The sequence below is a fragment of the Setaria italica genome, chromosome II, assembly GCF_000263155.2.
Source record: "Setaria italica strain Yugu1 chromosome II, Setaria_italica_v2.0, whole genome shotgun sequence".
In the NCBI taxonomy this organism is placed as follows: Eukaryota; Viridiplantae; Streptophyta; class Magnoliopsida; order Poales; family Poaceae; genus Setaria; species Setaria italica.
The window spans coordinates 41,227,858-41,241,594 of record NC_028451.1 but is presented as its reverse complement, the minus strand read 5'-3'; the positions used below and the strand labels follow the sequence as shown (position 1 = coordinate 41,241,594).

The 13,737-nt window shown below is 49.5% G+C and overlaps 2 protein-coding genes across 2 annotated transcripts; both read right to left on the bottom strand.

Moving 5' to 3' along the window:
* Positions 1-808: 808 nt before the first annotated feature.
* On the bottom strand, positions 809-2,810 carry LOC101765208 (anthocyanidin 3-O-glucosyltransferase 2). Its single transcript, XM_004957737.4, has one exon. It carries the CDS (start codon positions 2,481-2,483, stop codon positions 1,026-1,028), a length of 1,458 nt encoding a protein of 485 aa, XP_004957794.1. The 5' UTR covers positions 2,484-2,810; the 3' UTR covers positions 809-1,025.
* A 2,714-nt stretch (positions 2,811-5,524) lies between these two features.
* Positions 5,525-7,591, bottom strand: LOC101764806 (anthocyanidin 3-O-glucosyltransferase 6). The gene has a single exon (XM_004957736.2). The coding sequence runs from the start codon at positions 7,212-7,214 to the stop codon at positions 5,763-5,765; it is 1,452 nt and encodes a 483-aa protein (XP_004957793.1). The 5' UTR covers positions 7,215-7,591; the 3' UTR covers positions 5,525-5,762.
* Positions 7,592-13,737: the final 6,146 nt, after the last annotated feature.

Genomic DNA, 13,737 nt, shown 5'->3' with positions numbered 1-13,737 from the left:
TCCGGGTCGATAAAAAGGTCGGTTAATTTCGGACCTAATGCTCAGTCCAGCAACATCGCACTGATGAAATTATGAGATTACAGTGTCAAGCAAGACTCGGACCGATCTGAAATTTTCTCTGCCCAAGCCTGGTGCTACATGTTGGAAATATGTGTTTAAATCTATCAGAAATAAACATGAGCCATATTATATAACTCAGTGCTACTACTATGCAACCAGATTCAAACAAACGGGAGTAACCCACAACATACTCATGTAATGTAAAAGCAGCATAAGCAAAACAGATGTAACCAAAACTTCTAAGTATGTAACCTTTCTACGCATGATGTAATCCAAACTGTAACAGATCCAAACTATGGACTTATAGATCAAACGCTCTGTCCTCGTGTAGACTTGGATGCAGGGTTACTCGGCACAGTGCAGATCGTCGATGAAGACAGTGCAGAACGTAGTCGATCGATTCGAGCGCCGCGCAGTTGCGCTGTCCAAAAACCTTATTGTCGCCTCTCGTGCAGGCTTTCCGACGGCAACGGCTCGGAGATACCGCTCAGCCTCCTCCTCAGTGCACGCTAAGGAGAAGAGCCGGCGAGATTACACGCAAGCGCGTGTATTGTGTAACCAAGTCCCATTCTCTCTTTCAGTTACATATTTAGAGAAGTAAGAAAGTTCTTCTATTTAAATTAGCTTCCACAAGATTATTGAATGCCACTGGGATTCCATTAAATGGCCTCTTCATTCCAACACTACATTAGACAGGGACGGCCAAAAGTCCAGCAGGAGAGGGCCGAAAATTCTCAGAGCTAGAGTGGAAGAAAAAGAAGTCGATAATCGAAATTCAATCCAACTCTAGTTGACGATAAACACAGAAATAGCGAGCTATAATAAACATTCTCGATTATTTTTAACATGGCAAACACGCCATTAAGCCATTAGATCGCACCAAATTTGATTATGAGTTCATGACACATACCCGACGTGCTATTTCCGACCATAACACGGCGAGCCTCTCCCCAGCCGTCACCCCGTCACCCCGTCACGGAGGCGGTGCCCCCTCCGCCAGATGAGATCTCGCTCATGAGCTTCCGAAGCGCAATGTACGAGGACCCGCCTTCTGTCACGGCTTTCCGGCACGCGGCTTTCATGTCCGCTGCCTTCTCCCTCGCCTTCCTCCCCTCTTCCGTCTCGCCCATCAGGCCCCGCACCGCCTGCTCCAGCTCCGCCGCCTCCACAAAGGGCTCCACCTCACTCACCTCCATATTCTTCAGCTGGACGGCGACGCCCATGACCCTGACGAGCTCGAACGCGTTCAGGTGCTGCTCGGCGTACAGAGGCCACGGCACCATCGGCACGCCAAACCAGAGGCTCTCCAGCGTCGAGTTCCACCCGCAGTGCGTCACGAAGCCGCCCACGGCCGGGTGCGCCAGGACCTCCTTCTGCGGCGCCCATGCCGGCCACACGAGCCCGCGCCCCTGGGTCCTCGTCAGGAACCCCTCCGGGAGGAGCTCGTCAAGGTCAGCGTCCGTCGGGTGGCTGGACCCGGCGGCCGGCGGGCCCCGCAGCACCCAGAGGAACCGATGTCCGCTACGCTCCAGGCCGGCGGCGACCTCCCCGACCTGCTCCTTGTCGATGAACCCCTTGCTTCCGAAGCAGAGGAACACGACCGAGGCTGGCGGCTGCGCGTCGAGCCACCGGACGCACGCGTGCGGCTGCTCGAGCGCCGAGAACCAGAGCACGGGACCGATGGCGTAGACCGCCGGAGCCGGGCGGCCCGGCACGCAGCGGCCGTCCGCGATCGCGGCGAGGACCCCGCGCTCGAGCTCGACCGAGGAGTTGATGACGATGCCGCTGGCGCCCATGAAGCGGCACCCGTAGTCCTCGAACCACTCGTAGTTGCCGATCTTGTTCCTCGACAGGCACGCCGGCATGTAGGGCAGCGGCACCGGTGGCAAGCCCGGCACGTGCACCGCGCCTTCCGTCCCCCTGAGCCTGGCGGTGAGGTCCTCACGGAACGCCGGCAGGCGCAGCATGAGCGCGAGGAACGCGCCCGTGGAGGCGAAGTACACGTACCGGGGCACGGCGAGCTCGGCCTCGGCGGCCACGTCGAGCAGGGGCGTGCAGAAGAGGTCGACGACGAGCGCTGCCACGGGAGATGCCAGCCCGGCTATGGCCTCCTCGACGTGGGGCGCGTGGAGTTGGGTGTACCTGAAGTTGAACTCCTCGGGGGCGACGCAGCCGGTCGGCTGCTCGACGGTGGGGAGGTTCCGGAAGCTGATGTCAAGGCCGGACGCCGCCTCACGGCGTACGTGGTCGTCGACCTCGGAAGCCTTGGCCGCCGTGGGTGCCCGCATGACCAGCACGGTCAGGGAGAGGGCGCCGCCGCCGGCGTCGAGCATCCGCTTGCCGGCCGCGATCATGGACATGAAGTGGCCGGATTCCCAGCACGGGATGAAGACGATGGTGGCAGCCATTGATCGATTGATCATGGACTGGGATTGTTGTCGCCAAACGTACCAGCGCAGGACTTAAGTGGTTGAGGGACGCAAGAAATAGAGAAGAGTGGCTTTGTTTATGCGAAGAAGCAAGAGACGTAATTCGATTACACAAGATTTTAGTGAGTGTTGTTCTTGTCGATGATAGCAGATTGGCATCAAGCGCAATGATATCAACCATTTGCACTGGAGATTGGTGAACTCTTCATCAGGCCGTGGAGTTTGATTCTATGGTTCGATAGCAAAAAGTGTCAGCATGCATGGTTCTTGCTGTGAGATTTTGTCCGCTCACTTGTGGCTCTAACCATCCTTGGACTTCCGTGGCGAATTGTCCGAAATATACATCGTTTTCTATGGAAAACCGCCTCTAGTTTTTTTTCCCTAGAAGCTGCTCCCTCTTTCGCCATTGGCTCCATCCGATCCCACTGCTGTTATCCGTTTTGTCCTGTAGCTTAGACAGCTGATCGATTGGAAGCCTATGCATAGCAGACTAGCTAGTGTGTCGGCGTGTCGACAGCAACTTGGCCCTTGGATCAAAGGTCGACCTAGCTATGTGTACAGTACCGTTGTCGCAGTGTGGCCTTGAGGTGTTCGAAATACCTCGATTTCTCCCTAGCTAGGTGTATAGTTGGTCAAACCGCCGGTCCAGCTCGCCCCAGGCACGATTTTGACCCAGCACGTTTAGGCTCGGTCCGGTGAAGCGTGAATCGTAACTGTGCTATACCGTGCCGTATCGACCCATGGCTAAAGCAGCGGCTCGGATCCAGCACTAAGGGCTGTTAGCCGTGCCGTGCCACACCGGTGGCCCAACGGGCTCACGAGGGCGCACCGTGCCCGTGTAAGTCCGGCTCGGTCATAAAAGAATCTTTCACCAAATCAAATTTTTAAAGGTAAAAAAATTAGAGGCATTGCACATACAAACACGTATACATATACATTCAGTGGCATTGCACATACAAAATACAACTAGGTTCTCAAAGACAATAACAAATACATTTGAAGGCATGCGGGCCATAATAGGCCACGCCGTTAAACGTGCCTCTAGCGGATCCTAGTGGACTACCTGTTAATCGTGCCAGGCTGGGTCGGCCCGTGGGCTGACACAGCAGCCCAGGCCCTGCATTAAGCACGGTCCGAGCCAGAATGGGCACGTCAAAGGCTGTGTTGGGCTAGATTTGTACCGAGCCAAATTTCCTTGTCGTGGGCTAGCCTATAAGGCTTGTGCCTTATGGCCAGCTAGGTGTACTGTATCGTTGTCACAGTGAGCATAATCCCATAAGTATATCGGAACTACACCGTTCGATATACATCCAACGATGTACGACAACCTAGAGGGGCACGGGGTGGTGTTGGAGCACCGGAACCTCCTCCCCTCAACCAAATAAGGCTTGTGATACTACTGCGACGAGAACTAGTGCATAGTCCAGTTTGGTTGGGTGCAGGCGGGGAATTGCAATGCAAGCCCACACCGGTAGTTGCGTATAGCTTTCAGAAGTTTGATAAGCTAATATAACTTCCGCTTTGACATTTGCGACCATGTGTAAATCGAACATCTATAAAACTAGGAGCCTGTTTGGCTTCAGGGTGTTAAAGTTTAACGCCCGTCACATTGGATGTTTGGATGCTAACTAGGAGTATTAAACATAGGCTAATTACAAAACTAATTGCACAGATGGAGTGTAATTCACGAGACGAATCTATTAAGCCTAATTAGTCCATGATTTGACAATGTGGTGCTACAGTAACTATTTGCTAATGATGGATTAATTAGGCTTAATAGATTCGTCTCGCGAATTAGCATAGGGTTCTGCAATTAGTTTTATAATTAGCTCATGTTTAGTTCTTCTAATTAGCATCCGAACATCCGATATGGCACTGTTAAAGTTTAGGAGCTCGTATCTAAACACCCACGTAGATTGTAGGTGCAGCATGCGGGTATCCGTGCTTTCCATAAGCAGTGGCGTGGCAGCCCCTGATTGCTCCAGTCTGTTGTGAATGTTGTTATCAACCGGACGTTCAAATGATTTTATCTCTTAAATTAAGTATCTGTTTTAAATTCCGTTTGAATCTAAATGTTGTTTAAAATTAATACAACGAAGTGAGATCCAATTTGAATATATATTTTTGTTATTTATCTATTTAAAAAGTTCAACAAATTGGATGTATGGTTTCAACATTGTCAATATATTGTTTCAACATTTTAGACATACTATTTCAACATTATCTTATAAATTGTTGAACTATATTTGAAGAAATGTTGAATCCACTATTTTAAAATGTTCAATATACTAGCTTTGCACTTACTCATGTTCTTTTTAGAGATAAAGGTGAATATCACCAGCATTAAAAATATAATGAGGCTGAGAAAAAACAAAGAAAAGTTGTAACATGCACACGTGTGCTCTCATGCGTCCAACAGCCATCGTGCGGATAAAAAGAGAAATCAGCAGCAATGACTGCTAAACAAAATAGACGGAGGATGGCCGGATAGTATTTGGGCTCAATTGGACCTTATAGCTAACACGCTTAAAGAACTTCCATAAGCCACGTAGGAGGCCCGAACCCACACAGTGCTTGATGTTTCGGCCCTTGAAAAGTTGACCCACGCAAGCTACCTACCCTCTAGTAGTGCAGAGTGCAGACCCAGTATGTTACAACCGACACATGTTACATGCGATAGTTAGAAAACAATTTCTCTGCAACCAGAGTTAAAAAGAGAGGACAAATGTTCCTTTCAAAAAAAAAAGAGAGGACAAATGAAAGGATCTAAAAAGTCACAGCATGGAACATTCAAAAAGTGTAGAAGAATAATAGGATTGTACTAGTAGGTTTCGCTATTGGAGCAATCTTAAATATAGCATGGAACATCTTAAAAATTATTACATCATAATTAGAAGTAAAACAAGATAACTGAAAATGTCAAGTACTGGAAAAATTCATCTAAAAACATACTCTTAAAAGGAAGGCATGTGTTGCATAAAAAAAGGAAGGCATGTGCAACTAGGTGCAGACTGCATGCCATGATTTGGCAAGGATTTTCAGCTACTACATCGCATTTTCCCATTTGAATCCTGTTATTGATGAAATTTCTTGCTCTGGCCCGTACATAAAATCAATGGTTCGAGCTGTGGGCCTGATAAACAAATCAACGTGAGCTTCAGGAGGGCGATTACTGAAAACAGATTACATGGACTACATCGTCATTCGATGTTTGAATGCTGATGCCGTGAAAGAAATGGACAGAAGCCACCGAACTCTGTCGGCAACTCGGCGTCACTTTGTCGGCAGCACCGCGCCAACGACCAGCGCCTCACAGAGCCTCTGCAGCTCCACGCTGGATGACCCACCCTCCTCCACGGCCTTCCGGCACGCAGCCTTCATTTCCATGGCCCTCTCCCTCACCTTCCTTGCGGCCTCGCCACCGTCGTCCATGAGTGCCTTGAGCGCTCGCTCCAGCTCGCCCGCCCCCACGAAGTTGTTCCTCTTCCTGTCTACCTCCATGGGCACGGCGACGCCCATGTCGGCCACCAGCGTGAACGCATTGTAGTGCTGCTCGGCACCGAGCGGCCATGGAACCATCGGCACGCCGTGCCAAAGGCTCTCGAGGATCGAGTTCCAGCCGCAGTGCGTGACGAAGCCTCCCACCGCGGCGTGGGCGAGTATCTCCTTCTGCGGAGCCTTCGCGGGCCACACCAGGCCTCTCCCCTTTGTCTCCTCCAAGAAACCCGCGGGGAGCAGCTCGACGAGGTTCCCGTCCGTGGGCAGCTTCGTGCCGGGCTCAGGCTGCCCGCGCAGCACCCACAGGAAGCGATGCCCGCTGCGCTCCAGGCCGTGTGCTATCTCGTGCGCTTGGGGCGCGGTGAAGGAGCCTGTGCCTCCAAAGCAGAGGAACACCACGGAGGCCGGTGGCTGCGAGTCGAGCCACCGCACGCACTCGTGTGCTGCGGCCTTCTCGCCGGTGGACGGGGTGAAGGGGATCACCGGCCCGATGGTGTACACCGAAGGGGCGCGGGTCCCGCGGGTGCACTGCCCATCAGCGATGGCGCCGAGGACGCGCGGCTCAAGCTCGGCGACGGTGTTGACGACGATGCCGCTGGCTTCCATGTAGCGCCTGCCGTTGTACACGAACCACTTGTATGTCGGGATCTTCCTGTTCTCCAGTCCCGTGGGTAGGCAGGACGCCGGCACCGGCGGGAGCCCGGGCACGTCCACCCCGCCCTCCTCCGACTCCTCGAACTCGACCTCGGCTTCCAGCTCCTCGTCGAGCGCCGGGGAGCGCAGCAGGAGCGCGCACATCGCGGCGCTGGTGATCAGGTACACGTAGGCCGGCACGCGGAGCTCGTGCGCCGCGTCGAACAGCGTCGTGCAGAAGATGTCGACCACGACGCCGGCCACCGGGCACGTCAGGGCGGCGACGGCCGCCTTGACTTGGGGCGCGTACAGCTGCGCGTACCGGGAGATGTACTCCTCGATGCCCGAGTGGTCGGTGGGGGGATCCACGGCGGGGAGGTGGTGGAAGCGGATGATGCCGAGGCCGGAGGCTTCCTCCTGGCGGATGTGCTCGGCGATCTCGGACGCCCGCTTCGACATGGGCTCCGGCATCACGAGCACGGTGATGGTAAGGGGCCGGGCGCTGCGTGCGAGCAGCCGCTTGCCGGCCTCAAGCATCGGCACGAAGTGGCCGATGCCCCAGACGGGCACCAAGACGACGGTCGGAGTAGCCATTGCTGTATCGCTACTTCGCTAGTGAAGTCCGCGCTGATGATGACCTGATCGGCTGACCTCGCTCGGGACAGAGAGGGCAGAGGGGTGAGGAAAGCGTTATCAATGATAGACTTGGTCTTGTTTTTCTTTTTTAGTAAATAAATAAAATAAAAAAGGACGCCAAAGAAAACAATCAGGCCTGGGACCCAGATACTAGGTTGCTACGAGCTACGAGCCTACGGCTAAGGTTGGTAGGTTGGGAAGGTCAGATCGACGATGACGATCTCTCGACATAAAGAGATTGACGATCACTGCAGTTGTAACGTCGCAGTCGGATCCGGGACCCCTGCTCAACTAGTTTGTCTACTCCCTCCGTTTCAAATATAGTCGTTCCAAATATAATTGGTCATATGACCCGTGGCACGTGGGTCGGCTCACGGTACGAGATTTTAACCTAGTTCAGACTAAGCATGGCACGGCAGCTGTTATGCCCGTGCTGACCTGGCCCATGCCACGGGCCGTGTCTGGGCCGCTCTCTCAGCCCGCGTGCTGACCCAGCCTGGCCTGCCGCCGTGGGCATATACATACCGGCCGGCAGCCGCCCCCTCCCCCCACCCCCAAACCCTACCTCCATTCCGCCACCTCCCTCGCCCCTCCGCCTTCCTCTATCTCTCATCGACTGCGCTCCTCGCGTCCTCCCCTTCTCCCCTCGCAGATCCACCGCCTCCCTCGACCACCACCGGCTCGCCCCTCCGCCTCCCTCATCGACTCCTCCCATTGGCCCTTGCTGATCCGCCGCCTCCCTCGCCCGCCGCCGTTTCGCCTCTTCGCCTCCCTCGTTGACTCCGCTCCTCCCCTCGCAGATCCGCCACCTCCCTCGTCCGCCGCCGTATCACCCCTCCACCTCCCTCATCGACTCCTCCCCTCGGCCCTCGCTGATCCGCCGTCTCCCTCGTCGACTCCGCTCCTCCCCTCGCAGCTGCCTCTCGGGGACTCACCTGAGTCAGCTCTTCCCCTCTTCTCCCTCTCAGTCTCCGGTGCTCCGGGTGTGCATGAGGACGAGGTAAGCCAAACTCCAGTGCTTCTCTGCTTGTCCTCCACCATGCTCCGGTGCTTCTCTTGTGGGTGGATAGACGACATCGAATGTGACTCCGGTGCTCCAGGTGCGCTCGAGGATGAGGTAAGTCAAACTCCGGTGCTTCTCTGCTTCTCCTCTACCGTGCTGATGTGCTTCTCTGCTTCTCTGTGTGACTGTCTCTACAGGTCTTCAGTGCACACCCGTTGAGGAGCCTGGGAGCCAACGATGGCAGACTATCCAACCTACTACAACGGCGAGTTGAGGTTGATGGGGGAGACCGGAGATGATGAGTCTAACTTGGAGGCGGATCGGTGTGAGCTGGTCAACATCCCCGTCACTGATGCCAATGGTCAGCCCGGTGGTGGAGATCTGCCACCGCCTCCAGCTGGTGCTGTAGGTGAGACGAGGAGGACAGGGACGAAGAGTACGGGCAGCAAGAGGAGCCGTTCTTGCACCTCTAAGGTATGGGACGACTTTGAGCCACTGTACGAGATAAAGAGTGGCAAGAGGGTAAGAACTGGTGCCCGATGCATCCATTGCAAGAAACTCTATTATGGTATTTCCTCTAGTGGTACTAGACACTTGCATAGGCACCTTCCAAGGTGCCCAGTCTTGCAAGGAGCTACACGTATGGCTCAGTCCCAACTCAAGTACAATCCTGATGGCTCTCTCCATCTCTGGGAGTACAATGCTGATGTTGCTTGTACCCAATTGTGTAGGTTAATTGCTAGACTAGATCTTCCCTTATGCTTTAGTGAGTCTGATGCATTTGAGGAGTATATTTAGAGGCAAACCACCATCAGGGATTTTGGTAAGTATTTCGATGAGTATCGTACTAATCTTGTAACTTCTTTGCAATCTGTTTCCTCTATTGCTCTTACATCTAACATATGGTCTAGTAATGCTAAGGAAGATTTGCTTAGTGTGGTTACTCATTATGTGAATGCTGATTGGCAACTGGAGAAGAGGATCTTAGGTCTTCGTTTAATTAATGTATCTCATAATGCTGATAATATTGTTGAGCGTATTACTTCTGTTTTTTATGATATGGTTTAACTAATAAGATATTTTCTGTTACGTTGAATAATGCATCGGCAAACATTGTCACCATTGGTAAACTCAGTCCTTGACTGTCTGGTTATGTTGGAAAACTGTTTTTGCATCAATGTTGTGCTTATCACATTATTAATCTTATTGTTAAGGTTGGCCTTGATGTTTTCAAGCTTATGCTTAATGCATTTAGAACAGCAATTTCATTCCTACATTTTTCTAACCAATGTATTGCTTCATACAAGTCCTATTGCATTGTTGTTGGTGTCCGTCCTCATAAGTTTGCTTTGGATATGGATATGAGATGGAATTCAACTTATCTCATGTTCAAACATCTAATGCCCCATAAGAACACATTTTCTGTGTTTATAACCACTCAGCAAAGCTACTCCTGACAGAAACGAACTGGTATTTTGCTGAAAAGATTCTGTTATTTCTTAAACAGTTATATGATTCTACTGTTGTTATGTCTGGTGTTTATTATCCTACTACTCCATTAGTATTGCATCATGTTCTTGAGATAGCTGGACATCTTAATACCTATGAGTATGATGATGATCTCAAAAATATTGTTGCACCCATGAAGGCTAAGTATTTAGATTATTGGTGTGATATACTTATGCTTTATTCCTTTGCATTTATATTGAATCCTAGAGCTAAGATGACAGGTTTTAGCAATGTTCTTTAGCTATTATCTCAGCTCAATGGAAATGATTATTCTTGTTACTTAATTCATGTAAGGATTGAATTGTCTACAATCTTTTCCAAGTATGATGCTAAGTTTGGTTCTGTGAGGTTGCCAAGGGCCACACAGTCAGGGTCTACGGATAAGAAAAAGACTGTTTGGGGTAAGATTTTTGGTAATCAAGGTACTTCATCTGGCTATGCTGTTGCTAGCCTTGGTGCTGGCCTGGATTCTGGTTCTGCATCCTCTTCCCTATCTAGGAGAACAATTGCAAGTGCTTTGTTGTAGGCTGCTAGTATTGGTGCATCTCTTGTTGCTGCATCTGAACTATCTGCCTATCTAGACAGTGACATTGTCAACCAGTACGATGATGACTTCAACATATTGCACTGCTGGCATGAGTATAGGTTATCCTATCATGTTCTTTCTATCTTAGCTAGGGATGTTATGACTGTGCCTTTTTCTACCATACCTTCAGAGTCTGCATTTAAGTACCACTGGCAGGATCATTGAGGAGCGATGATGTCGTCTGACCCCTAAGATGGTGGAGATGCTGGCTTTGATCAAGGATTGGGAGCAAGGAGATTACCGTGGACGATCTAGAACTTGAAAAATCATTTGAGAACTTGTATCTTGATGATTAAATGTAATGCAACTGTGATGTATCTGAACAATTATAGAGTTGGCTGTACTCTTTTTTCCTTTGTAGGGTTTTCTCATGACGTGTGAGTTTTTACCTACAAAGTTTTTTAGTGAGGCAGCAAAACAAACAGCTCAAAATAATATTGAACTCTTTTAAATTCACACGTGTTTGTGTTATTGTGCATGTGTATGTATGACTTGTGAGAATTGTGATGTCGTTAGCACAATAATTTATTTGATTTTAAACCTATAAAATTTGAATTGCTACGGTGAATCTGTTCTTGGTGAATCTGTTCTTGATAAGTGTAGGATGATGTCGTGCCCGCGGGCTGGCACGAGCACGGCGAGGCCGTTAAGACCCACCGAGCCAGCATGCCGGCATGGTCTGCCTAAGAAGGCAGTGTGTCGTACCTGGGCCGCTTCTTCGGCATGTATAGTTGGCCAGACGGGCCGCCTGGCACGGCACTGGCACGGGCACTATCTGGCACGGCACTATATGGCACGATTACTTAGCCGTGCCGTGCCGTGTAGTGCCGTCGTGCCTAACTGTTGGCACAGGCACGACACTAACAGGCAGTTGGCGTGCCGTGCCATGCCACAGGGCACGGCGGCACTGCAGTGCCCGTGCCGGCCCTGGCACTAAGTGTGCCTACCACAGTACCACTCTTTTTACACAGAATTACAAGCACAATTCAAAATTAATAAGATTCACAAGCAATTTAGAACTTATCTTGTTGTATTCACAAATTTGTAAGAAAGTCACAAGTCACAACCCAGTCACACAGAGTCATAGAGATAACAAAATAACATTTTATTGGGAGCTTTAGTGCAATGGCTGCCTCATTAAAAACCTATCTAGGTAAAACTCACCCTTGTGAGAAACGCTAGACAGGAAAAAAGAGTGCAGCCCAGCTCCAATTATAAAGTTCATCACAGTCCATGAGTCCAGTACTTAATATTACAGTCCCATTACATAAATGATAACTAATCAAAATAAAGTTCTTCAAAAGCTTCTTCAAGTTCCTTGTCCTCCACCATGTGTTGCAGCCTTGCTTCTGCAGCCTCCCAGTCTTTGATGCAGGTGAGCATCTCCACCATGTCAGGCTTTAGCTTCCTCCGCCGCTCCTCGATGATCCTGCCAGTCATACTAAAAGTGGATTCTGAAGATATGGTTGAAACAGGAACAATTAATATATCCTTAGCCATGGTTGACAACACTGGATATGTGAGTTTGTATTGATGCCACCAGTTCAAGATGTTAAAATCATCATCTAAATGGTTCACTGTGTCACAATCCAAGTAAGAAACAAGTTCAGAAACATTACCACCTGAAGAACTGGCAGCATGCAGAAGGGCAGTTGCAGATGTATCTCTAGCCATGCTTAGAGTAGCAACTAGAGAATGCATGCCACCAGCAGAACCAACATCATCATCATCATAAATTTCATCCCAAGCAGACCTTTTCTTACCAGATAGGTTAGGAGGTACAGTCCTCCTCAACCTAACACCTCCATATTTCTCCTCATACTTGTTGTAGACATCAGTAAGTCGAGCTCTAGTGCTAACCTAGTAAGCACTGTAATCTGTACTGGTAAGGGTACCCAACCTCCTGAGCACTCTATTGAAACCTTTCATTTTAGCTCTAGGGTCCTGGATGAATGCAAAAGAATAAAGCAAAGGTATGTCCCTCCAGTATTTGTTATACTTGTCTATCATAGGTTGAACCACATGTCTGATGTGAGTATCATTAGCATAATTCTTTAAGTGCATAGCAATCTTAACAAGATAATGAATCATAAGTGGAGATGTAGGATAGTACACACCAGATAATGTAACTGTAGCATCATAAAACAGTTCAAGAAATCTTAGCACTTTTTCTGCCATAGCCCAATTATCATCAGATAAAAGCAACTGATCACCTTCAACCCTAGGATATTGAGCAATGATGAAAGTTGTGAATGGGACCTTATGAGGAAACAAATGCTTAAGCATTAGATATGTAGAATTCCACCTAACTTCCATATCTAGCTGAAACTTTCTAGGCCTAACACCAGTGGCAATGCAATAACTTTTATATGCAGCAATTCTCTGATTAGATGAGTTTAAGAAAGATATTGCAATTCTAAACTTCTCAATCAATGGCTTAAGAGCAGTTAGAGCCTCCTTAACAATCAGATTGATAATATGGCATGCATAACGCTGATGCAAGAACAAAGAATTAACTGAATGTGCATTGTCATCCCTATCATCATCCACAACTTCAATACCAAGATATTTAGAAAGAACAGGTCTAAGCTTTTGCATGGCTAAAACATTAGATGATGCATTGTCCAAAAGTAACAGCAAAAACTTTTGACCATTGTGTGAACAATCAATCAGCCTAAGACCAAGCACTCTCTTCTCTAGTTGCCAATCAGAGTTTATGTAGTGAGCAACAACACTGAGGTAGTCCTCTTTGGCATTACCAGACCAAATATCAGAGGTTAGACACACACAATTAACACCAGCAGATTTCACAATCTCAACAAGCTTAGCCTTGCAATCATTGAAGTATTTTAGCAGGTCTCTAGTGGAGGTTTGCCTAGATACTGCAACAAATTTAGGATTATGAGAAGTTCTAATGTAATCTTCAAATGCATAAGATTCACCCAAAGAGACAGGAACATCAAGCCTAGCAAGCAGTCTAACAAGTTGAGTACGGGCAACTATAGGACAGTACTCCCAATTACGAATACTACCATCAGGATTAAAAGAGATTTGTGACTGAGATATGTGAGTTTTCTCACGCCTTCTAGGGCATCTATCCCTATGGCGGGTGAGGTGACCAGTGCCACCACTAGAGCGCCCAGAGTACTCCTTAGAGCAATGGATGCATTTAGCTCCATACCTTACCTTCTTACCGTTCACCATTTTGAATATCTTCTTGAAATCAAGCCACACGGCCGAGGTAGAGGGGTGTGAGCGCTTACCGTTGTTCTCTTCCCCGTCCCCGTCCACTGCTTGGTCATCGCATGGCTTGAGGACGATGGGAGGTTGAGCCACACGGCCGAAGAGCTCGGCGGCATCCTCGCGCATGTCATCCTCGTCAT